The 25,142-nt window shown below is 37.4% G+C and overlaps 1 protein-coding gene across 1 annotated transcript in view; it reads left to right on the forward strand.

Annotated features, from left to right (window-relative positions):
• Positions 1–25,142, forward strand: part of FNDC3B (fibronectin type III domain containing 3B) — a 331,142-nt gene that overhangs the window by 152,758 nt on the left and 153,242 nt on the right. The window contains exon 4 of the mRNA XM_054713730.1: positions 24,575–24,651. Within this exon, the coding sequence (XP_054569705.1) occupies positions 24,575–24,651 (77 nt within the window). The remainder of the gene's footprint in view (positions 1–24,574; positions 24,652–25,142) is intronic.

The following is a 25,142-nucleotide window of genomic DNA, read 5'->3' on the forward strand; positions in this document are numbered from 1 at the left end:
TTCTAAACTTATTCCATATAAAAGGGCAAAAGTAAAATGGATTTTTTGGGGTTATCATTTTAGTCTGTTTAGTCATTTTTTAATACTAAAGCCTACTTTTTGGCAAGATCTAGTATCAGATGCATGGATTTAAAGACACGGATCACAGGACAAGGTTAGGCATTCCTGGCAATTACCTGTTGTTCTGTTTTAAGGTTTAGAAACCTTGGATAGGGAGGAGCAACAACATCACTGTCAATGCAACTAAATGAGCATGTGGCATGCGGAGGACACACCATTTTGGCCAAAATTGTTTATCATGTACCTGTTAATCACCTGGCAAACATTATGAGGGAAATGAAGATTTCTTATAGTTGATGGGAAGGGAAGGACAGATGCTTTTATAAATGGAAAAGTAGATTCCCACACAACAATAAATTATATTGTTTTCCCTTAGTCAATGAGAAACCAATGTTGATTGGCTTAGCTAGAATAAATAGTTATTTGGCTTACCCTGATTAAAAAGCTTAAAAACCAGAATCACCACCCCATCTCAAGCTATGGTATTAATCATTTTTGTTGTCTGGATACTTTTATTTGTGACTATGCATGCTCACGGAAAAATCTGGGTCTTTAACCCTATCCATTAAAACTGGAATATATCAAGAATAGTAGGGACAGTTGGGGCAGGAGAAGTAATGGCAACTGCAGCTGTGGGGTAATAGTGATGACCTCAGCTAACCCCTCTGGTGATCTAAAGAGACATTCTTCTAAGCCATTTGCATCTACTAACTCACTTCTTCCTCAGACAGTCTTGTGAGATTGGCACCTTTACTTTCTTCATTTGGAAACTGAGGCAGAGAGGCCTAAGATCACACAACTAGTAACTGGTGGAGCTTGGCTTTGAATCTACAAGAGTATGGCCCCAGTGTTGAGATCACAGCTACTTTGCTCTGGTGGGCTTGTAAAGAAACCTGCATTATCTTTGCAGTTTTTTTAATATATCTTTTTTTTTTTAATTTCTCACAGCATATTTGGAGAAGTGTTTAAAGCTACTCAAAATCCAAGTACTAGGAATCTGAGATCACTTCAGAAAGATGATGTATTTGATAGGTAAAGGAATTTGTCTCTCTCTCCTAAATCTTTTTTTAATCACAGACAGGATTTCCCTATTTATTCCTTAGTAGTTACTATTATACTACATTGATTGAATTACATTGTGGTTTAGTAGGTAGGATTGGGTAATATATTTTGTTCAGTGCTTAACTGACATTTTAATTTTAAACTTGATGTCAATGAATCATTAAGAGTTATCCTAATATATAAAAAGCCAGGGGCCCTCATGACCTAAACTACCAGACGGACAACCAAATAACTGAACAGTAGGCTGCGTGGGGCAACCAGGCTGGCAGGGGGGTTAGTGAGGGACGACCAAATGACTGAACAGCAGGCTACGTGGGACGACCAGGCTGGCAGGGGGGTTAGTGAGGGACAACCAAATGACTGAACAGCAGGCTGCGTGGGGCAACCAGGCTGGTGGGGGGGGGGGCAGTTGGGAGCAACCAGGCTGGTGGGGGAGGCAGTTTGGGGCGACCAGGCTGGCAGGGGGGCAATTGGGGGTGATCAGGCAGGCAGGCAGGTGAGCCGTTAGGAGCTAGTGGTCCTGGATTGTGAGAGGGATGTCCGACTGCCGGTTTAGGCCCAATCCTGGCAGTCGGACATCCCCCGAGGGGTCCCAGATTGGAGAGGGTGCAGGCTGGGCTGAGGGGACCTCCTACCCCTGTGCACGAATTTTGTGCACTGGGCCTCTAGTGTTAGTATAAAATCAGGATATTTTTATGTACTTGTATGCTGTATATGAAAAATGAAAAGTACATATATAAATTATTCAACCACATATTTATTTGTGATGTAATGAGAGGGAGTATAAAGCTAAAAAGCAGTAATTTTAGACTATTTTTTACTACTGTAAGGTAATATGACTATCGACATCATAATTTTTCTCAAGGGACAATAGGGTTGATTAATGATTTTTTTAAGAGTTATATTTATTGCAGCCCATTAATGCTATGTTTAGTAGTTACTGGTCATCTGAGGAGGAAAGGAGTTCATAGGGCTTCTAAGTGAGAGTCAAAGTAGTTTTGCAAAATAACATAAGGCATGTTTTGTCATTTATTTCTAAAAGCTTATCATGAAAGAAAGTTTGTTCAGAAGTATATTTTAGAGACTATGCTTCAGAAAATTAGTTATAAAAATGGATCACACTACATTGTGATATTTTATGTAGTCTATAAACACTAGAGGCTAAATTACATTTTTTTTGCAAATGTGTTGAGCACATGAAACCTATCTGGAAGTTTCAGTATTGAGTTAGCTCTAAAACAAAAGTTTGTTCATTGTTTTTCTTTTTTTGAGAGAAATTATGACAGAAAAGAATAGCTCAGCTTTGTGCCTTTCCTGATCATTTATAGGAATCTTTTGTTTTGACCTTCATTGCCTTTGTTTGTTAGCTTCGTTTATTTTATATGCCTTGGGTCTGCTTTACCTGTTTTCATCCTGCCTTTGAGGAACTCCCAAACTGCCCCACCAAAGAACTTGTTAGATGAGTGGTGATTTCACACTGAGAGAATCCCAGCCCAGCTTTCTAAATGGCACCTGCTATCACTACCCTACTATTCTCACAACTACCAGCCAGTAGATTTAGCAGTCCTTTCTGCTTGATTTAGGATTAGCCTGTAAATTGCAGCTAAGATGTTAATTTGTGTGAAAACCTGAAGAAATTGGAACACTTGTTTGGTATTATTTTTGCTTGATATATACTCAGAAGTAGAAGTAGAAATAAAATAACATTATTAGTGCTTGCTTCCCAATCATTAAGAATGAATCATTGAGAGACGAATATCAAATAAATAATAGAATTTACAGAGGGGGAAAAAGTGATCAAAGCCTTCTGTGGACCCGATTTGACCACTTTTTGCTCCTATTTACATATGCTTCAGACTGCTTGGTAAGTTTTGATTAGAATTCTCCAGATGTATCAAATTATTTTGTGAGCAGTATAGTTAGTAAAATTAGGACATTAAAAGATAACTAAATAAAACTTTAGCATTGACAGTGATTCTTTTTAAAGTCTTTAGAGAGAAGATTTTTTATTTTAACTTCCTGGTAAATCGCATCCTGTACAGCCCAGGTTTAGGACCACACATTGGATGTTAATATCTGAATTTTTCTTTTTTCTTTTTCTGTGGTTGAAAATAAGTAAGAACATTGTGATCACTTGGGAGCAAGAAAAACAGAGAGTGATGAAGCACACATTAAAGGAATCTGAATTTTTCCCAACCACTGGAGAACAATGGTAGTTAAGAGTTTAGTGACACCAGTTATAGCAGTCATAGATTAGGCTGACATACTGCCCACTGTCAGAAAGGCTTTTTCAAAACATGAATAATCTATATACATAAAAGCCTAAGTGACCAGAATGACGGAATGACTGATCACTATGATGCACGCTGACTGATCGCTATGATGCACGCTATGACTGCAGCGGCCAGCCAGCCTGATCAGGGCCCTGATTGGTCCCCCCCAACCTCCCGTGGCCCCTTCCCATGGCCGGCCCTGCCTCCGATTGCCCCCCCCCCCAGATCAAGGGCGGAGTCAGCTGGCCAACCTCCCGCAGCCCCTCCCCCCTGCCGGCCCAGTCCCAATCAGCCCCCATCAGGGCTGGCTGGCCAGACCCCACCCATGCATGAATTCATGCACCGGGCCTCTAGTAATACATAATAAGCCCCATCCAATATAGCTTTCTTTTAGATGTGGGGGTGGGGGTCTGGTTGGTAGCAAGCAAATGGAGAAGACAGTATAATTTTCTTTTTTTAGCAGAAAGTGTTCACTGGTTATTATATTCCAATAATTATGAGACAAAGGAATGTAGAACTCTTTAAAATATTAGATAAAGCAATATTTTTCATCATGTTGAGACTGAGTTTTAGAAAATACATTTATGAGACATGGCATTTTAATGTAAATCAGAAGTATTGCCAAGTTCATGGGATGACCAAACTTTCCTAGCACTATGTATACTCAGTCTGTCCAGCGATAACAAACTTTTGAAAGTACTTTTTTTTTTTTTTTACTTTGTTAAACAATTGTCCTAAGAGATCTGAACCAGTGCTGTATGCTTGCAGAATATGAGGAAGCTGGATTCATGGCTGATCTCAGAAATTATCTTCAGTTTAGATTTAATGCATAGTGAGGCTGCCAGTTTCTTCAATGTGACAGTGACCTGTCTTTTAGTAAATTTTGGATATTAAAAAAAAATGTAAAAACTGCTTTGTATTTAACTTAACTGAAGTAAAAAAAAATGAGATGGTTATCGGAATACTGAATCCAACTGAAGTTCATTGGATTTGAATTTGAAGTTAGAGGAAAATGGGTTAGGGCATGTTCATTTAAATGAGCTACTCTGTAATTATATCTTGGAAATTTTGTGCTAGAAATATATTTTGGTAGTTTCTGGGGCATTTGATTTAAAGCTGGATCTTAAGATAGACCCATATTGGGCTGTTAATGGGAATTTTATAATTGTGTCCACAAAGCTCTTAGGTTCCCACTGGGCCATTGGGCAGCTCCACAGGTTGAGATTATGAACTTTGTGATTTCTTTCAATTTTTGTCTCAAACTATATTGTATTTCATGTGTCTTATAAAGTACATTTCCACTCTTATTTTCACATATTTTAAATTAGCATGCATCTTACAATTGACTGAATGTCAATTAAATGCAATAAGGAAACATTATTTTTTACTAGCATATAAAATTATGTCTCATCTTATTGATGATATCTTAGACTTGGTGAAATATGATATTTATAAAAATATGCCTCTATACTACACATAAAAAGATGATTTTTTCCCATCTTAGTCTGTTGGTCTATAGTAGGGAGTCTAGACTTTGGGCTGCTAATACACATAGTTAAATTGTAGATATAATTGAATTTTATATTATTCTTTTTGAATAGGTAATGCTACTGGGAACCTCATTAGTTGAGAGTTCTATAAGTTGCTATAAACTCACAGCAATGTAATTATGCCATGAATGATCCTCATGAAAAACCAGCAGTGGGGTAAAGTGAAGAAGTAAGTTCACAAAAGGAAATAACAAATAATAATAAAGTCAAATAGAAGCATCTCTGAGTAAAACCATTCCAGAATATTTAACAAATTATATTGGCATTTTGCAGAACTTAATGAAAGTTAAGTATGGTAGAAGTAGTTACAAACCTTGTTGCTAGGTTATATATTGTCTTCTTTTTCTTGAAGAGGGGAAACTGGGTAGAGAGTGGTGCAATAAAGCTCATCAAAGTTATTGATGTGTTTCAGTAAAATCAGTCAGCACTAGATTGTTTTAGGTTTTAAGAAGACCTAAGTGCTAATTTTTCTTAAGATTCTGAATTTCTGTAATGCTTAAAAAAAACTTTCTAGCCATATGCAAAAATTGAAAGATTTGCCTCTGAATAACCCAATGGGTGTGAATGTTGAGAAGAGTAAACAAATGTTTTAGGGATGAAAACATCCTTTTTCCTGGCTCAATGAAAGAAATGTCAAATAGAAGTTATTTGCTTTTTAGATGTTACCCATATGTAGAATCATTAAGTCATTAATTTCATAAAAATTGTTAGAGTTGAAATTTTACCACTGACACACTTGCAAAAGTTGGTGCTAAAATCAATTTTGGTTAAATCAGACTTGTTTAATGCCTGACTGTTCTGTTAAAAGACACCTTTGGGTTAAAGTTCACATGACAGGAACTTTATGTTATGGTTTCATATGACAATATACATGCACACCTAAAAATATAACTCTACTATCTAAATGATTTCATATAATATACATAAAAATTACTCATAGCATATACATGTGAAAATATAAATATTTATATAGTGACTGCAATGCTGATTCAAACACCAGTGATCTCAATAATCTAGTGCATTTCAGAATTTAAAAAAAACCCCACACACATACACACACTGAAATCATAATCTTCAGGTTTGAAGATGGCAGATCCTGTTGTTCAGGCTATGCCTAATTGCAGTGGGTTGGGTTCCCAAATGCAAAGGTCCATGGGTCACCAGAGGCATGGAAAATTCAGTGATTCATCCTCATTGGTCAGTTGGCCATGGTGTGGGGGAGAGGCTTGTTTCTGCCTGAACTTGATTGTGAGTAGACCAGGGCAATGATGATTTGCCACACTTTGTGCGTACAGAGTGATGGTGTAATGTTTTTAAAACCTAGTTTTATAAAGGGCCATAGACATGGTAAGTTGTTAGAATGATTCATGGGGATGTGGTTGTAAGCCATGTCAATGGAAGAAAAGGATGAGGAAATCCCAAGGGGTGGTATTTGTGGAAGAGGGGATTTAACTCTCCAAGTATCTGAAGGATTGGTTTATGGGATGGAGGGTAAACTTATTCTATAGGGGCTCTTAGGAACAGAATTTATATTTCTCTTTGTTAAAAGGGAAAGCCCTCCATCAATTAAGATTGCTAAAAAATGGAACTTGCTGCTTTTTGAGAAAGTGAACTCTACATTACTTGAAGTATCTGGCCACTTGCTAGAGATTTTGTTCAGCAGTTCAAGACGTAAATGGGGAATTGAACTGGATGGCCTTTAAATCCTCACCCTCAAGAGAATTCTGATTCTGTGGTCCTGGGTGTCAACTAAAAATGTTTATGAAGATTTTATCAACTCCTCGACCTGTTTCCCTTTTCTTAGATGCATAGTGTTTCATATTAAACTATCACTGGTGGCTAGGAATCATATAAAGAAATGCAATAACTGCATAGACTATTTCTTAATAGGGTGCTTATTAATTTATATTACATAAAATCATTTTATTGTTGCCATGGAAATATAATACTTGCTTTATTATGACTAAAGCTGGAGAACGAGTTTTGAGCCAAATTATAGTCATCTTTGTTAGTTGAAAATTTAATTAAATACCCATTAACAGGATAAAATTTATAGAACTTGGCTATCTTTTTCCCTCTTCACTTTTAAATATTGTACTGACTTTAAGATTCAGCTAATTTGGCTTAAAGTAAGTACACATGAGATATGCTTCAAGGATCTTAAATGTGCTTCCTTTTTTCTCTCTTTTATTTATTTGTGTTATTTCTAGGTCATCATTTTTCTGACTGGTCCATAGAATACCTACCTCAAATCAGTGGGGAGCAGGGGAGGGATGGTTTGACTCTGGGACAAGAAAGGGAGAGGTGGCCATCCTATGAAAAAAAGCAGATTTCCAGAAGCTTGAAAATTCACATTTTCAAAGGGTCTCTGACCTTTTAGTGTAACTCACTTTGGAGGCTCACAGCTGGGAAGGATTTCAGGGATTGGCAACTAAAAGCTATTTTCTAGAATCTGCAAGAATAGACCTAAGTACACCAGTGCCATGTAGCATATTGCTCTAGAGCAGCGATTTTCAACCTATTCCATCACATGGCACAGGCAAACTAGTTACTAAGATTCTGTGGCACACCAAAACATGTATTTTTGCCAATCTGACAAAAAAGCAGGTATAATTTTTATTCATTCATACTGTCCGGCTATTGTTGTGTTGACTGTTGTCATTTTCTTAATTTGACAATCTAAGGGAAAAGAGGTCAGTGCTCCTGACTAAATAGTCAGTAATTGCATGTTTTAAAAATTCTTAAGACACACGGGTTGGAAATTGCTGCTCTAGAAGGAAGCATAGGCATCAATAGATTCCTTTTTATTTTGCATTTGAGACAGCAGAGACAGTGTCTCCATGTCTCCACTGAGCTCCATTTGGTTTTGATAGGGTGAGTTGAAGAAAAAAGCTTTAAAAAATACCATTTCAAAGCTGAAATAGACCAGTGACTAGTCCTTAGATTCCTATGAAGTTTTTAGTTGCCATTTTCAAGATTGTGTGTGCAGTCGTCACATACCTTTCAATGCATCATGTTGAATTGGAAAACAGTTGAATTCAAAGATTCAGTGGGGCCATATATTTTTTGGGGTGTGGAAAACAGTTGCAATTCAAAGATTAATTAGGGGCATATATTTTTTGTGTGTGTGGTTTTTCAGCCTTTCCCCTCCAACCCACCAGATTATTTCCTCCTCCTGTTTTTTGTTTTGTTTTTGTTCTCCTTCTTCCATATTAGATAATCTATTTAGTTCCTCTCCTCTTTTCAAAAAAGTCAACTTTCTGCCCCAAACCCTTCTTTCTCCTTATTATCTGCTCTTCACTTTGTTCTACAAACATGTTGCCTAACAGACCTCACCTTTCATATCTGTGGCCAGGAAATTTTAAATCAAATATTCTGACATTTTACTCATCTGAAAGTGAAGGTGATCAGTTGATAAGTATGAGGCTGAAGGTGTCTTATTGGACCTTGGAATATGTATATTTGTTCACAGGGGGAATATTTTATACGTGAAATCTGGGGGGAAAGAAGTCATACAACACTCAAAGGCAGGGATGGAAATAAAGAGATAAAAAAGACAGACAAAATTCAGGTTTTTTCATGCTCACAGTTTAATCTGAGTGGGATGACTTGAAAAGGCAGGGTATAAATGGAATGTTTTGCCTTGAAGGGCTTTATGAGTTACTCATATTTGTATATTGTATATGTCTGTTCATGGCTATGCTTCCATCTAATCATTGATAGTACTATATATGAAATTACAGTTTGATATGCTTTTGTTGTTTTTATTGAACACGTTGATAATTTTGCCTTCTCCCCTTCCTACCTATCCTAATATGGCCTAGTCTTGGCCATTCCTGATTAGCAAACTGAGGGCTGGTGGTTGTCTGGATAAGGCATCTTTAGACTTGATACATTCAGTTTAAAAGCTTGCTATTTTTTTAGTTCAAGAAAAACAGTAGTGAATCGACTAGATCTTCCTGGTAACCTGTTTCCCAAGTGTACACCCTCCATTTTCATTTGTCTCAGGCCCCCTTAGTAAATGGAGGGTTAATACTTGAAAGTGAAATTGTAGCCTGTTTATTAGTAAAATAGTTTCTGGGCCAGGACTACGAAGCATCTATGCCATAAGGCTGTCTGCTGCCCTTAAACAGTAACCTTGTCAGCTTATTTTTATAGCTGAGAAAATAGCTGGCCAGGGTGACCCAACCTTCCTGCAGTTACTCAGAGGTGTTTAAGTACTGCCTTTGATCAGACTGCAAATGGGAGAGTCTAACCTATTTGAGGTTGTTGTTTACTGTCAGTTCCCAGCCTGCCTTTTGTGTGTGTTTTTTTGGTTGTTGTTGTTGGTTTTTTTGCATACAAACAAATGTGTAAAGGCAACAGGCTATGTCAGCATGGCTGGTCTACAGGAACTCTTATTTACCTTCCTAGCCTCTGTGTGGTTTAGGTAAGACAGACTAGAACTATAAATTAAACTAGTCATCTCAAAGCCCATTATTAGGTCCCAGCCACTGGACAATTTAGAGAATTTTTATTAGCAATCAGTTTTGTAAAATTAAGTTATTTCAGAAGATTGCTGGCCTTTGGTTGAAAAAACTTTCAACCTGATATTGGGTGATTGTGAGTGAGTGAGTAGCCTACCAGGTTGGAAAGAAAATGGCATCAGATATATAAACTGTGGTTTATTTTATGTAATATTGGATTTATTTTTTTCATTTCCATAGTAACTATTGGTTTTCTTTAGTAGCTCTATTTCATGGATCCCAGACATTTCTCTCTTACCTTTGGATCTGAGGCACATGAGTTAAAGAACTAAGCTAGTAAATTGTCTTGGGGGTGTTGTCAATAAAATGCCTTTAGGATGTTGTCAAAGACTTTGCTTTAGAGCACCACTCTTATAGGGGCCTGCCCTTTGTTTTGAGCCAACCCTGAGAGCAGTTAAAAGGGATCCTCTGGTTTGCTTTGAAAAGCCTCATTAGAGCAATGGGTAATTGAACTCCTCTCAACATATTGAGTGCTTAAAGCTATACATTAGTAGTAGTAGTAGTAGTAGTAGTAGTAGTAGTAGTAGTATTTGTAATTCAGCTTTCAGGTAGGTGATGTTTCTAATGTTCTTTCATTTGTAACAGATGAATAACATAAAACAGATCTTGTGAGGAATATAATCATACTAGTAGCCCTGCGCACGAATCTGTGTGCCAGTAGCTCTCTGCCGTACTCCTATAGCTCTCCACCTGCTGCCCCGCCCTCCTGTAGCTCCCCCCCTCATAGCTTGCTGCCCTGCCCCCTCCTATAGCTTTTTGCAGCCCACTTGTAGTTCGCTGTTCCACCCTCCAGCAGATCTGTGATCTGGTCATTAAGCGATTGGTCGTTACCCCTCAAGGCGTAGCGGATAATTTGCATATTCCTCTCTTATTATATATGATGATTGTTGTGCGGTAAATGATTTCAGTACTATTTTCAAACTTGCCCTTCTAGAGCATGACATTGACATTGTAAAGTGGAGCACAAATAATATAGGAAGTGCACATCTGCCTCAGAGTTCTTCATGCAGCTGTTATGAAAATATCTACTTGCTGTCTTGTCTTGCTTGCTGTTCTGTCCCTTCTGGGAGAAGTAGGCCTTGTGGTCAGCCAAATGGGGTGGGAGTGGGGTCTGGGGAGTAAGAGTGGACAAGGTTTTATTCATCCCCATTTCCTTCCATAACCCTTTCTGAGAGCGGAGAAAGCTGGTGAGAGAATGAAGACAACCCCTTCTGAATACTCAGGGCCATAGTGAACAATTCTGCCCCATTCTTGCTCTCCCTGACATAGGCTTAAAAAAAAATATATATACATACACACACATACACACACACACACACACACACACACACACACACACACTAGAGGCCCAATGCATGAAATTCGTGCAAGAGTAGGCCTTCCCCCAGTTGCCGGCACCGGCTTCCCTATGGCACCCGGGACCCAGGCTTCCCTCGCAGCCCCAGCTTCGTCTAGAAGGTCATCCAGAAGGATGTCTGGTCTAATTAGCATATTATGCTACATATATATATATATATATATATATATATATATATATATGTATATGTATGTATATGTATATGTATATGAATATATATATATGTATGTATGTATATGTATATATATATGTATGTATATATGTATATATCTTTATTGTTGAAAGTATTACATATGTTTCTTTTTTCCCCCATTGCCCTCTCCAATTCCCCCCTTTAAAATACATTTTTATTGATTTCAGAGAAGAAGGGATAGGGATAGAGAGCTAGAAACATCAATAATGAGAGAGAATCATTGATCAGCTGCCTCCTGCACACGCCCTACTGAGGATCCAGCCCACAACCCAGGCATGTAGCTGGACTGTAATTAAACCTAGACTTCCTGGTTCATAGGTCGACACTTAACCACTGAGCCATGCCAGCCAGGCCCTGCCATAGGCTTCTAATGAATAATCTTTGGTTTTAATTCTTTATCCTGCAAAATTAAAAATCTTTAATATATTTCTTTGAAACCATCAGTTTGTGTTTTATCTCGGGACATTTAAAATGAAATTTAAAATAATTCTGTTTTAGTAAGTTTTTACTCTCAACCAAACTATCTGGAGGGTTCCCCTGAAATTATGCTCACCTATTTCAACCTTCTGGTAACTCTCTCTTGAATGTATTAGCTGGAATGCCAACTGTTTCTCAAATTGGTTTTCATTCTGTATGAGAAAGTGTGGGCACAAGAGAAAACATGCTGCGAAAGCTTTAATTTTACAGGCTTTGAAATGAAGTGCTTAATGCTTTTGGTGCCTTTATTTTAATTTTGCTGCTAATATTTGCAGGGACTGACTTTGTAAAATATCAGAAGCCCTTTCTCAGTATTATTGAGTTATATTTAGTTATATTTGTATCATTCCTCAGAGCTTTGAAGTTTATAAGGACCTGGTTTAAGTATAAATAAGCAGATCCATTGATTATCTCCTTTAAAACCTGACATTAAAATTAAAAAAAAAAAGACAGACTGAGTCTTAGTATTCATTTAAATGAGTTTAACTGGTAGGGTGATACTGAGTGTTTTTCATTGTTAGGTTCTGAATGTGGATAGGGTGATATAGATTAACTTTAAGAGTAGGGAGACCTTGGGAGGCCCAGCTGCAGTACCTGGCGGGGTATATGAACCCACTCTTAGTTTGCTTTTGTTTTTGCTCCCCCCCCTCCCCCCCGTCAAAGACCAACTTCTTGAATCATTTATCATAGGCCTTCTACCTAATTCTTTAATCATTTCTTTCAGTAAATGCCCATGCTGCTTGAGATATCTGTGTGATGTGCCTGGCTCCATGCTGAGATGCACAGTGTGTCACAGAAACCTCAGGCCAAAACCAGGACCCAAAGCTGAATTGTTCCCTCGCCCCTGACGCACTCTGTGCACCTGTACATTAATCATTCTGCATGCCATTCTCTCATAATTAAGAACAAAATTGCTTGTTCTCTTCAATGTCATTGTGTCCTTGGCACCTGCCCAGGGTCTGACAACTAGATCGGGTTCAGCAAAGCCACAACCAAGAGTTCTAAACACAGGAGTTGGAGGCTATATTACTGGCTTCTGTCATAGTGCCTAATATCTTTAACAATCTTAGAGCTTGTATTCCTGAAGCCCTGAATTTAAATCAAGCTCTTTTTAAAACTATGCTAGGCCACCGTACCTGTTGGGACTTGATTCAACAACTTCCATTGCCATTCATTTTCAGTCACTTGTGAGTTTTAAGTTTACTCCTCTACCCACCCCATGGGTAATTTTTTATTATCCAGCTTCAGAGCTCTTGGCCTCTCATAAAACAATGCTGCTTATTTATGTAGTAGTTTGTTAGTAACATATCTATTGTAAAATCATCTATGTGGCTTTAAACTCCTTATAGCATCTTACACAATAGTGTTTATTGAATTGAATTCAATAAAATATTAGCTCATATAAATAAAACACTCTGTGATTACACAATAGTTAAATGGATTTCATTAACATTTAAGCCTTAAACCCACTCAATAAAGTAGATTGAGTAGATAATCTCAATTTTATTGAAATTGAGGAAAATCAGGATTCATGAAGTTTAGTTTTATGTGAAAATTAAACCCTTCTCTCCCTGCTCTTGTTGCGCTTATAACAGCTAAGTAGCAAAACAAGTTCAAACAAATATTTGGAAAGAAAAGACTTACATTTCAACTTGGCAAAACAGATTTATTAACTAATGCAGCTCCTTCCTTCTTATGTTTTGAAATAGTTAAGTTATAAAATGGTGGTGAGCCATTCTTTGAAATGGTATCCATGACTCAGTTTTGGTTCTTGATAGTGGTGTCCCTCAGATCTCGGTAGGAATGGTTTGGTCATTTGTCAATTTGTTGTTCTGGCCACTTGCTACTTTTAAAGACAATGGCTGACCCAGACTAGAAATTCTTGTAAGAAAGCCAGTGTCAAAGATGAAGAAGATTCGACTTTCAGAACTCAGGACAGTTAGGCACACCCAGCTTTCTAAGATTTCCTAGAAGTTAGGGACGACCAGCAAGTAATTTGGGGAGAGGTACAGAGCTAGGATCAGGGGAAAGGAAGTAGATAACTCTGAGAAAGCAGCCAGCCTCCCCTCTTTTTAAAATTGACTTTTATTTTTTAATAACCATAAGTCATATACCTTTACAGTTTTTTAAAGGAGGCTATTATTTCCAAGCTACACAAGGGGAACATGTTTTTAGAAGAAAATATGTGAGGAACCAAACAACAAACTTGCTCATTTGAGAAACTCTGCAATTCTTCATTTGTCTCTGTGGTAAATGATTACTCTCTATTAACCTCTTTGCTCATACAGCATTTTCCTTCTTGTAGCACAATGCTAAAGTTATTTTTTTAAATACCATTATTTGGCAAGGCAGTGTGCTGGGTACTTTATATGTATTACATCTCCCAGTCTCCAGAATAACCCCTGGAAGCAGCTCTTTTTGTAGGTCAGAAAAATATTGATCTGTCAGAGAGATTTTAAGTAATTTGCCCAAGGTCGTGCTAGAAAACCACACTCAAACCCAGGCTCATGAGCTCCAGGCCTGTTGTTTTTCTCAATGCTCAGATTCTTCTCTCCAGCCTGTTTTTCTCTGTCAGGATGCCTTTGGAAAGAAGAAGTAGTTACAGGTGGGCAAGACCATATATCTGAGCCAGCGAAATGTATTATCTACCTGGTTCTGTGTGAAAACTGCACCTTCAGAGAAAATTACTTTGCAGTAGCATTTTAAGAAACAACACATCTTACTCCAGGGGAAAGGTAAAATGAGAAACGTTGAGCTAAAAACCAGAAGAACTGACTACTAGACTCTGTTGTTCCATCACCTGCCTGCTGGTCAGTTTGCTTCTGGACCTCAGTTTCTTTATTTGTAAAGCAGTGAGGCTACTACTAAATCTTTAGGACCTTTTACCTGCTCATTTCTGCAATTACTGATGAGTTCACAGGATGATAGTCTTTTAAAATTTTGCTAAATTTAGACAGTGCCTGCAGTGCCTGCTTGTATCTATTTGTTTTCCATGTCTGTATCTCCATAATTAGACTACCATTCCTTTGAGGATAGAGAATGCATCTTACTGGTCTTTGCATAACACAGTGTCTAGAAATAGCATCCTCTCAAATATGAATGTATATGGAATGAAGATGTGCTCTGGGAGATTTGTATTCTGTTGCTTTTTGGTAATTTATTAGTAACCCCAGTTTTATTAGCTTTCATTTCTTCGGTTATGTGTTCTTCATCTTTTTAAAAAATATTTTTATTGATATACAATGCACACAACATTCTAAAACATTTTTCATCACCCCAACAGGAAACCTTGCACCCTGTAGGCACTTGCTCCCCAAATCTCTCCCACCCCTCGACCCTTGGAAACCACCTGAGTTCTGTCTCTATTGATTTATTTATTCTGGATATTTCATATAACTGGAATCACAAAATATGTGACCTTTTGTGTCTGGCTTCTTTTACTTGGCATAATGTTTTCAAGTTTTATCCACATAGTAGCATATATCAGTACTTTCTTTTTATGGCCAAGCAATAGTCCATTGTTTGTATTATATCACATTTTATTTATCTATTCATCCCCTAATGGACATTTTGGCTGTTTCTACCTTTTGGCTATTGTGAACAGTACTGCTGTGAACATGTGTGTGCATGTGTTTGTTTGAGTTCCAGTATTTGATTCTCATGGGTGTGTATACCTAGGAGTGGTATTGGTGGGTCATATGGTAAATTTATGTTCAACTTTTTGAGAAAGCGCCAAATTATTTTCCACAGCAGCTATGCCATTTTATATTCCTACCAGCAATTGTACAAGAGTTCCAATTTTTACACATCTTCATAGCCACTATAGGCGAGCGCGAAGTGGTACCTCATTGTGGTTTTGATTTGCATTTCCCTAATGATTAGTGATGTTGAGCATCTTTTTATGTGCTGCTGGCTATTTATATATCTTCTTTTGTGAAATATCTATTCAAGCCCTTGCCTATTTTTAAATTGGGTTTTGTTTGTTTTTGGTGGTGTTTTTTTTGTGTGTGTGTGTGTTGTTTTTTTTTTGTTTGTTTGTTTTTGTTTTTGCTGATTTGTTTATATATTTGAGGTACAGGTCCCTTATCAGATAAAAGATTTGTAAATATTTTTTTCACAATCTGTAGCTTGTCTATTCACTTAGTTAATAATGTCTTTTGATACACAAAAGTTTTAACTTTTATGAAGTTCAGTTTATCTATTTTTTTTTCTTTTGTTGCTTCTATTTTGGTGTCATATCTAAGAATCTATTGTCAAGTGCAACACTGAAAATATACCCATGTTTTCTTCTGCATTTCATGGTTTCCCGTTATTCAGGTTGTCCCCCAAATGTGTACTATACACGTTTAACAGCTGATAGCTCAATTGCTTTCTCTTTCTTTTCATGTTTAACCCATTAGAATTAATAATTATTCAAAGTGTGTATACACTTTTTTGGGGACACCCTGTATGGAGGTCTATGATCCATTTTGAGTTAATTTTTGTATAGGATGTCAGATAGGGTGCCAAGTTCATTCTTTTTTTTTTTTCTGTTTGGGCCTTTTTTAATTCCATATGATTTACAGATTGGCTTTTCTGTTTCTGTCAAAATGGCCATTGGGATTTTGATAGAAATTACATTGACTATATCGCTTTGAGTAGTATTGCCATCTTAGCAATATTAAGTCTTTCATTCATTCCATGTCTTTATTTGGTTGTTTATTTCCATTTATTTAGGTCTTTTATTTCCTTTTTTTTTAAAATCCACTCCCAAGGATATGTTTATTGATTTTAGAGAGGGAGTGGGGAGAGAGACAGAAAGACAGACATGGATGTGAGAGAGAAACATCCATTGGTTGCCTCCCATATTCACCCTGACCTAGGGATCGAACCTGCAGCCTAGGTATGTGCATTGATGGGAAATTGAACTTGCAACCTTCTGGTGTATGGGACAACACTGAACTACCTGGCCAGGGCTAGCAATGTTTTATAGTTTGTGTGAAAGTCTTTTCACCTTCTTGGTTAAACTTATTCTTAGGTATTTTTTTCTTTTGGATGTTGTTGTAATTCGAATTGTTTTCTTAATTTCTTTTTTAGATTGTTCATTGTGGTATATAGAAACACAATTGACCTATGGTGCTATTGTATACTGCAAATGTACCAAATTTGTTTATTAGCTCTAGTAGATTTTGTTTGTTTTTTGTGTGGAATGGTTGGTATTTTCTTTATATAAGACTGGAGGCCTGATGCACGAAATTCATGCAAGAGTATGCCTTTGCTGCCACAGCGGCTGCCTGGATCCCTCCCTCACAGCCTCGGCTACCTCTATTCCTTGGCTGCAGCTCCAGCTTCGTCCAGAGGGTCGCCCTTCTGGTATAATTAGCATATCACGCTTTTATTATTGTAGATTGTTATCTGCAAATAGTTTTACTCCTTTCTTTCCAATTTGTATGTCTTTCCTTTTCCCTCCTCTCTTCTCCACTCCCTTCCTCTTACCACCCCTGCTTCCCTTGTCGTTCTGGCTAGAATTTTCAGTACAGCGTTGAACAGTGGTGGTGAAAGCTGTTATCCTTGTCTTGTTCCTGATGTTAGGGAAAAGCTTTAAGTCTTTGTGTGTGTGTGTGTGTGTGTGTGTGTGTGTGTGTTGCATTCTTTTTATTTCTTTATTGATTAAGGTATTACATATGTGTCCTTATCTCCCCATTGTTCCCCCACCCCCTGCTCATGCCCTTACCCCCCTAGTGTCTGTGTCCATTGGTTATGCTAAGCATACTTGTCCTTTAGTTGATCTCTTCTCCTTCCTCCAATCCTCCCCTGCCTTCCCTCTGAGGTTTGACGGTCTGATCAATGCTTCCCTGTCTCTGAATCTGTTTCTCTTTCTGTCCATCAGTTTATGTTGTTCATTATATTCCACATATGAGTGAGATCATGTGATATTTATCTTCCTCTGACTGACTTGTTTCACTTAGCATAATGCTCTCCAGCTCCATCCATGCTGTTGCAAATGGTAGGAGTTCCTTCCTATTTACAGCAGCATAGTATTCCATTGAGTAGATGTACCACAGTTTTCTGATCCACTCATCTGCTGATGGGCACTTAGGCTATTTCCAAATCTTAGCTATGGTAAATTGTGCTGCTATGAACATAGTGGTACATATATCCTTTCTGATTGATGTTTCTGATTTCTTGGGATATATCCCTAGAAATGGGATTACTGGGTCAAATGGGAGTTCCATTTTTAGTTTTTTGAGGAAACTCCATACTATTCTCCACAGTGGCTGCACCAGTCTGCATTCCCACCAGCAGTGCATGAGGGTTCTTTTTTCTCCTCATCCTCGCCAGCACTTGTTATTTGTTGATTTGTTGGTGATAGCCATTCTGACAGGTGTGAGATGATACCTCATTGTCATTTTGATTTGCATCTCTCGCGACTTCGAGCATGTTTATATATGTCTCTTGCCCTTCTGTATGTCCCCGTTCGAAAAGTATCTATTTAGATCCTCTGCCCATTTTTTTAATTGGATTGTTTATCTTCCTTACGTTAAGTTGTATGAGTTCCCTGTAATGGTTGGAGATTAAACCCTTATCGGAGATAATAGTGGCAAATATGTTCTCTTGTTGTTTTGTTGATGGTTTCTTTTGCTGTGCAGAAGCTTTTTATTCTGATGTAGTCCCATTTGTTTATTTTCTCTTTAGTTTCCATTGCCCTAGGAGCTGTATCGGAGAAGATATTGCTTTGGCATATGTCTGAGATTTTGCTGCTTGTGGATTCCTCTAAGATTTTTACAGTTTCCCATCTGACGTTTAAGTCCTTTATCCATTTTGAGCTTATTTTTGTGTATGGTGTAAGTTGGTGGTCTAGTTTCATTTTTTTACATGTATCTGTCCAATTTTCCCAACACCATTTATTTAAGAGACTGTCTTGACTTTATTGTATGCTCTTGCCTCCTTTGTCAAATATTAATTGAGTGTAGTGGTTTGGGTCGATTTCTGGGTTCTCTATTCTATTCCATTGGTCTATATGTCTGTTCTTGTGCCAGTACCAGGCAGTTTTGAGAACAGTGGCTTTGTGATATAGCTTAATATCTGGTATTGAGATCCCACCTACTTTGTTCTTCTTTCTCAGGATTGCTGAAGCTATTTGGGGTCTTTTTATATTCCAGATGAATTTTTGGAGTGTTCGTTGTAGGTCTGTGAAATATGCCATTGGTATTTTAATGGGGAGTGTATTGCATCTATAGATTGCTTTGGGTAGTATGGACATTTTAATGATGCTGATTCTACCAATCAATGAACATGGTATGTTCTTCCATCTGTTTATGTCTTCCTCTATCTCTTTTTAAGTGTCCTGTAGTTTTCTGAGTACAGGTCTTTTACCTCCTTGGTTAAGTTTATTAGGTATCTTAATTTTTTTTGGTGCAGTGGTAAATGGAATTGTTTTTTAAATCTCTCTTTCTGTAAGTTCACTATTGGTATATAAAAAATGCCATAATTTTGTATCCTGCTACATTGCTGAATTCATTTATTAAGTAATAATTTTTTGATGGAGTCTTTAACCTTTGAGTATGATGTTAATTGTGTTAGTTTATTGTCTTTTATCATCTAAGGCAGATATTCTATTGGTATGCCACAAGAATTTTTTGAAAATGCAACACCTGACTATTTAGTCAGGGGTACTGACTTCTTTTCCCTTAGATTGTCAAAAAACAAAACAAAACAGAAAACAAAGAACAATAATGATAACAGCCCTGGCTGATGTGGCTGGGTTGAAGCATCGTTCCATATCCCAAAAGGTGACAGGATGCGTTTGATTACAGGTCAGAGCACATACCTAGGTTTTGGGTTCAATCCCTGGCCAGGGTATATACAGGAGGCAACTGATCAATGTTTCTCTCTCACATTTCTCTCTCTCCCTCTCTCTCTCTTCCCTCTCCCTCCCTCCCTCCCTCCCTCCCACCCTCCCTCCCTCTCTCCCTCTCTCCCTCTCTCCCTCTCTCCCTCTCTGTCCCTCTCCCTCTCCTCCTTTTCCCTCTCCCTCTGTTCCTACCACCCCCCCCCTTCAACTCCCTCTGCCTCTCATTCTCTCAAAAGAAAAATGAATTAAAAAAAACTTTAGAAATGACAATAACCAACACAACAATAGCTGTTCGGTGTGAATGAATCAAAATTATACCTATGTTTTTTGTCAGATTGGCAGAAAATATATATTTTGGTGTGTTGCAGAATTTTAGTAATTAGTTTATGTGTGCCGTGAGATGAAAAAGTTTGAAAATCACTTACCTAAGGGGCTATCAGAAATGTGTCCCCTGGACAACAGCAGCTATATCACCTGAGAATTTCCTAGAAATGCTAACTCTGGGGACTCATCCCAGGCCCTCTGATCCTAGAACTGTGGGAAGGGGAACGCAGCAATCTGGATTTTAAGAAACCCTCTGGCTAAAGCTGATGCGCAGTAAAGTTTAAGAACCAGTCCACTAGAGTTTAAGATTCTTTGAGGTTAGGACCTGTTCCTTATTACTTTGTATTCCTTTTACTTCTCTTGTGGGATTAGTTAGTGTTAAATAATTTAAAAAGTCAATGTTTTCCCCAAAGTGCCTACATCATCTCTTGGCTTAGCTGTGTGTCTTGAGTCACCATAATTGGAGATTCATTATTAGACAGTCACAGGATTGATCAGAAGACCTTACTTTTATATTCAGACTTAGACCCATGGCAAACAGCACAAGTGCACTTTTATTCAGATCTTTTGTCCTGATAATTACTTTTGCCATAATTATTTACTTACCTACTAGCTGTGGCCTTATCCTTATGACTACTGCCAGCAAGAATTTCTCTTCTTTGGCTATTTAGACAGACTTGAGGGTCACTTTTATAGGGTTCATTGGATTTTATCACATCATTATTTTGCTTTTGCTTTATTTTGCCCATCAGTGTTATCTCTCGCTATGTGTGCTCTCAATTCCTTCACGTCCTTTGTGAACATGGTATTTAAATTAATAGGATAAGAATGTGACCTCTTGCTACCAAGTGCTGTTGTTGAAAATAACCATTGAACACACAAGTACCAGCTTATAGACAGGTACAGTAATACAGTTCTATTTATTCACGACTTGTTCACCTGTTGGTGAATACTTAGCTTATAAAAATACCATTTAAACATGTCTGAAATTGTGGTATAATTAATTATTTATAGCTATTTCTAAGGCTAGTTTAGGTGGTAATTTATACCCTGGATTCTCAATTATCACCACTTTCAGATTTCTAAATCTCATTTGTACATTCACCACAAGTCAATCTAGTTACCTCTGGTCCCAGAGTGAGTGACTATTCTGAATATAGCATCAGAGCAAGAGCTACATAAATGTGTGAGCTCTGGGGGAATCCCTGGCAGCAGGGAAGAAGCACAGAAGGAAGCAGAGTGGCCTCACAGTCTTGACAGGATCTCGGGGACTCTTCATGTGCATGTGTGGTCCTAAAAATACCATTTGCTGGACTGACCTTCAGTCTCTTTGATGTGGGAATTCAGTCATATGATTATTGCATGAATTACTGTTCATTGAATGATTATGCTATAAGTAAATTAAATATCAATTCATTAACAAATTCTAGCAGACTTTTAAGATGTTATATCATGTGTATTGCAGTTCAATTTTTAATGACTATAAACCAATCATAGTGCTTGTTTGTGTCTCACATCTTGTTCAGTGCAAAAAGAATTCTTAACTGTTGAAGTCACAGCCTAAAACCTGTAATTGATCAAAATTCCCAAGGCTTTTCTTTTTTTTCATGGAGTAACTTGGCTCTTGCAAACACTTTAGTTTCAGTTCTAGAAACTGTGCATGTGATATTTTTCATCTGTCTATGGAAGAGTTCATGTAGTCTCTAGCTGAACGTCTGAATTAGCTTCTCAAAAAATACCTCACTGACAGTATTTTGGAAGTGTATGTTTGCTTACGTTCATTTTCAAATTATTTAATGTATATGTACATACCTGCCTGTATATAACGAGAGTGTTTAATTAAAGGGGGTTCCAGATACCTTAAGAGATTTAAAAATTATTTTTAAAAAGTTTAATAGTTAAGTGATTTCCCAGTATAGTCAGAAGAAGTTGATTTGTTTGAAAATATTGTGTGATGACACCCCCCCCCCCCAAGTTATCCCTCGTCCCAAATATAACCAGTGTTGGTGGGGTTGAATAAGGAGAGAACCACTTTCACCATATTCTAAGGGCTATATATGCTTTTAAGTCCTATGTGTCATGAAGGTATCAATTTAAAAAATCAAAAGGGACTTAGTATTCCTAGAAGTTAAGGGAGAGAAGTTTGTGTTTTAATTAGGTAAGGATTATAATAATATCAGGAAGTTATCAGACACAGAGTTGCACAGAGGCAGTAACTCACTGATTGATGAGAAACAAGTGTTAAGAGAGACAGTATTCGTATACCATTGTCATTCATTCGTTCATTCGTTCATTCATTCATTCATTCATTCATTGCTAGCTTTTAAACTCCAGAATGCTTGTGAATGCAATGGTTTACTTTATTTCAGAAAAAAAGAAGAACCTTAGGGTTCCAAGGCACAGATGAGTTTCGGAAGTCATTACTGTATGTTTTGCAGTGCTCTTTGTAAGGGTTTGATGACAGTGACAAGAGAAAGGGGGGTGGGCAAGCATGTTAAAGTCATTTGGCTACTTTTGAAATCAAGACTGGGAAGAAAACATTTTCTGGCTGTAAATCACTCACTTGTCCTACATTCTTTAAAGTATTTTGCACAAATGACTTTAACAGTTTTAGGGGTCATGTCTTGGGTTAAGAGACTGTGCCTGGTATACATTTTAGTGATTAAAAAACAATACTGAGGTGGTAGCATTTCTGTTCACATCTGTGCTGTGAAGTATTTGATATTTGTCTGATGAAGAAGGTTAGCCTCTTAAGGCAGTATTGTACAAGGTGTATAGTTGTTGATTTTATGTGTTTACAAGGACAATTAAAATAAATCAGTACTTATAATGTTAACAAATAAACTGAAAAACAAAAACTTACAAATAAAAAATTTAAACATACTGTAAAGATTGCTAACATTTTGATGAGTGATGTTTGTGCTATGTACTACTAAGCATTTTTGCTGGCATTATTGAATTTAATCTTTAAACCCAACCGTATCAGGTAGGAGTTGTTCTTGTCATTTATACCTGTTGAGCAGTGAGGCTCCAAAAGTGAGTTGTTCAAGGTCACATAACCAGTGTGACTAGTGAGCTGGGACTGAAACCAGGCAGAGACCCTTGGATTTCATAGATACTGCTCAGGCTAAGGCTGAAATAGTTGTCTGTTATTCTTACGTGAGACAATCCAAATAAAATTATTTAGTAGATACCAAAATGTCTTGATGACTATGGCAAAAATGCTAAAGCTGATGAGAAAGATAGACTTGGAAAGTACCTACAGTGATTAGTGTATGTATTAATTGAAATTATACTTTAAGATAGAATAGGCTGATACAATTATGATATTATCTTTTGCTTTAAATGATCATCAATTTGTTAGCCTGAGAGAGGCCACTGTGGTTTTGTATGTGTTTAGAGATTATCAGATAGTTTAGTTCTTTGGTGTATTGTCCATGAAGTTGCGGTGTGAACTCTGGTCAGATGGTATGTTACATGGATATCAGTATCTTTTCTGCCCTACTCCTACGTTTCCCCCCTCTACTTGTAGACCTGTGGATGGGTACCCCAACATCCCTACCCCTCTATATCCCCAACTGGTCCTCTCCTGTGAAGTAGTTAGAACATTGAGTTGTACTGTGCGGTGAGGGGTGCATTATGCTTACATGTAAATGCAGCATTGGGTGGCAGGATCTATTTTCTTTTGCCAAGAAAAGTGTTGTATTTTTCTTGGTTTTTGTTACAGTTCAGCAATTTTCATTGCCGGCAGCACAACACTCATTGAGAGAGAGAAAATAAACAACACAGGGCACTCGGAGCCAGGAAGTCGCATCTCAGACTAGAAACATGTGGGAGGGCGGCGGGGGAGGGAAGGTAAACATATGGTGACAGAAGATGATTTGGGTGGTGGGCACACAATGCAGCATACAGATCATGTATCGTGGAAATGTACACTTGAAACCTATATAATTGTATTAACCAATGTCACCCAAATAAATTTAATTTTTAAAGCCCCAGTTTGGATTGACATTTGGGCGGTGGGTGTTAAATAGAGGAGCCAGCTACCAACATGAAAACCAGTGGTAGTGGTGTTCCTGCACATCTGGGGAGACCATGTAATCACGGGACCTTTGGTAGGGTGTCAGAAGTTGGTTTTGATGTTATGACAAATGTTATGGTTTCTTTGTAATTAAATATTAACTCAAACTGTATTTTAGGTGAGTCTTACCTTAATGATCATTGTTTGTATTAGACCTGTAATTAACTTTTGATGAATTTGAAACTAACCTCTTGTTATTTGAATTTTTTGCTTTGAAACAACCCTAAGTAAATTTGTCATGAGTATTTCTAATAGTGCCTAGTTTTAAAATGAAATTTTTTTCCCTCTGCCTTATAACATAAAAGGCATACCAAATTCAGTTACCTTGAAGTGTTTTTGGTTTCTTCTCTGAAAATTAATGTCATGTTACAATAACTTATTGAAAATAATAATTTGAAATGAAAATTATGAACCTACATCCATTGGGGCTTTTTAAATCAGAGGAGATAAACTCATTTAAAATTAATTTGTTTAATACAAATCAATTTTGTATTTTGGATGTTATTAATACATTCTTTTAAAGACAAATAAAAAGGAACTTTTTGCCCCACTTTGTTAGACTACTCTTAACTAAGCAGCCTTGAGGATTTGGGAATCATTAAATATTTATAAAAGATGCTCATAGTTTTGCTTCCTCCCCTCCCTGACTTATATAGCCTGAGAATTCCTTTTCATCCATAATTTCATGTCTAAGGCACAGTGTACCAATTATTGAAGAGAAAGTAGTCAAAGTGATTAATTCTCTTTAGTTTTGATAATATTTTTAAAATACCAATGATTATTTTGAGTACTATTATGTTTCTTCACCTGTTAATATCTTGCTCTTGCTTCTTTTAGGACCTGCTGAAGTTCCGATGATGTCACCCAATGGATCCATTCCTCCTATCCATGTGCCTCCAGGTTATATCTCACAGGTAACCAGTTGATGGCCTTCTCCACTCACCATGGGCACTGTCTTTGTGCCAAGAGAATACATGTGGAGGCTTGAAAACGTGTTCCAAGATTAATTTAGTTAGAATGATGCCAGAGTTGTCATTTTTGTGGTATCAGGCAGCCCTTCCCGAGTCTCGCTGCTTAACAGGCCAGAGTTAGAGGGAGGAAAACACAGCTGGGCTGCTAGGCTGCCCTTGGCCAAGATGGGTTTCACGCTTGACCATTGATTGTGATTTCTTCATAGGGTCTGTTGAATTAGAGACTAATCAGTAAAAATATCAAAGAAGACATTGTTAGTATAAGTAGGGCCTGTCCTCTCTTAGAGGAGTCTCATTTCTCCACAATGTGGCATATCCTGGGCTTGGTGAGTTACTGAGGATGTGAGAACTTGGCTGTTTGTACTTACATTACTCTAAAATTTTGTTTTTCTTTTAAATAAAATAGCCAATAGCAATTTAAAAAGCAAAAGGTA

Source organism: Eptesicus fuscus, chromosome 3, assembly GCF_027574615.1.
Source record: "Eptesicus fuscus isolate TK198812 chromosome 3, DD_ASM_mEF_20220401, whole genome shotgun sequence".
NCBI lineage: Eukaryota > Metazoa > Chordata > Mammalia > Chiroptera > Vespertilionidae > Eptesicus > Eptesicus fuscus.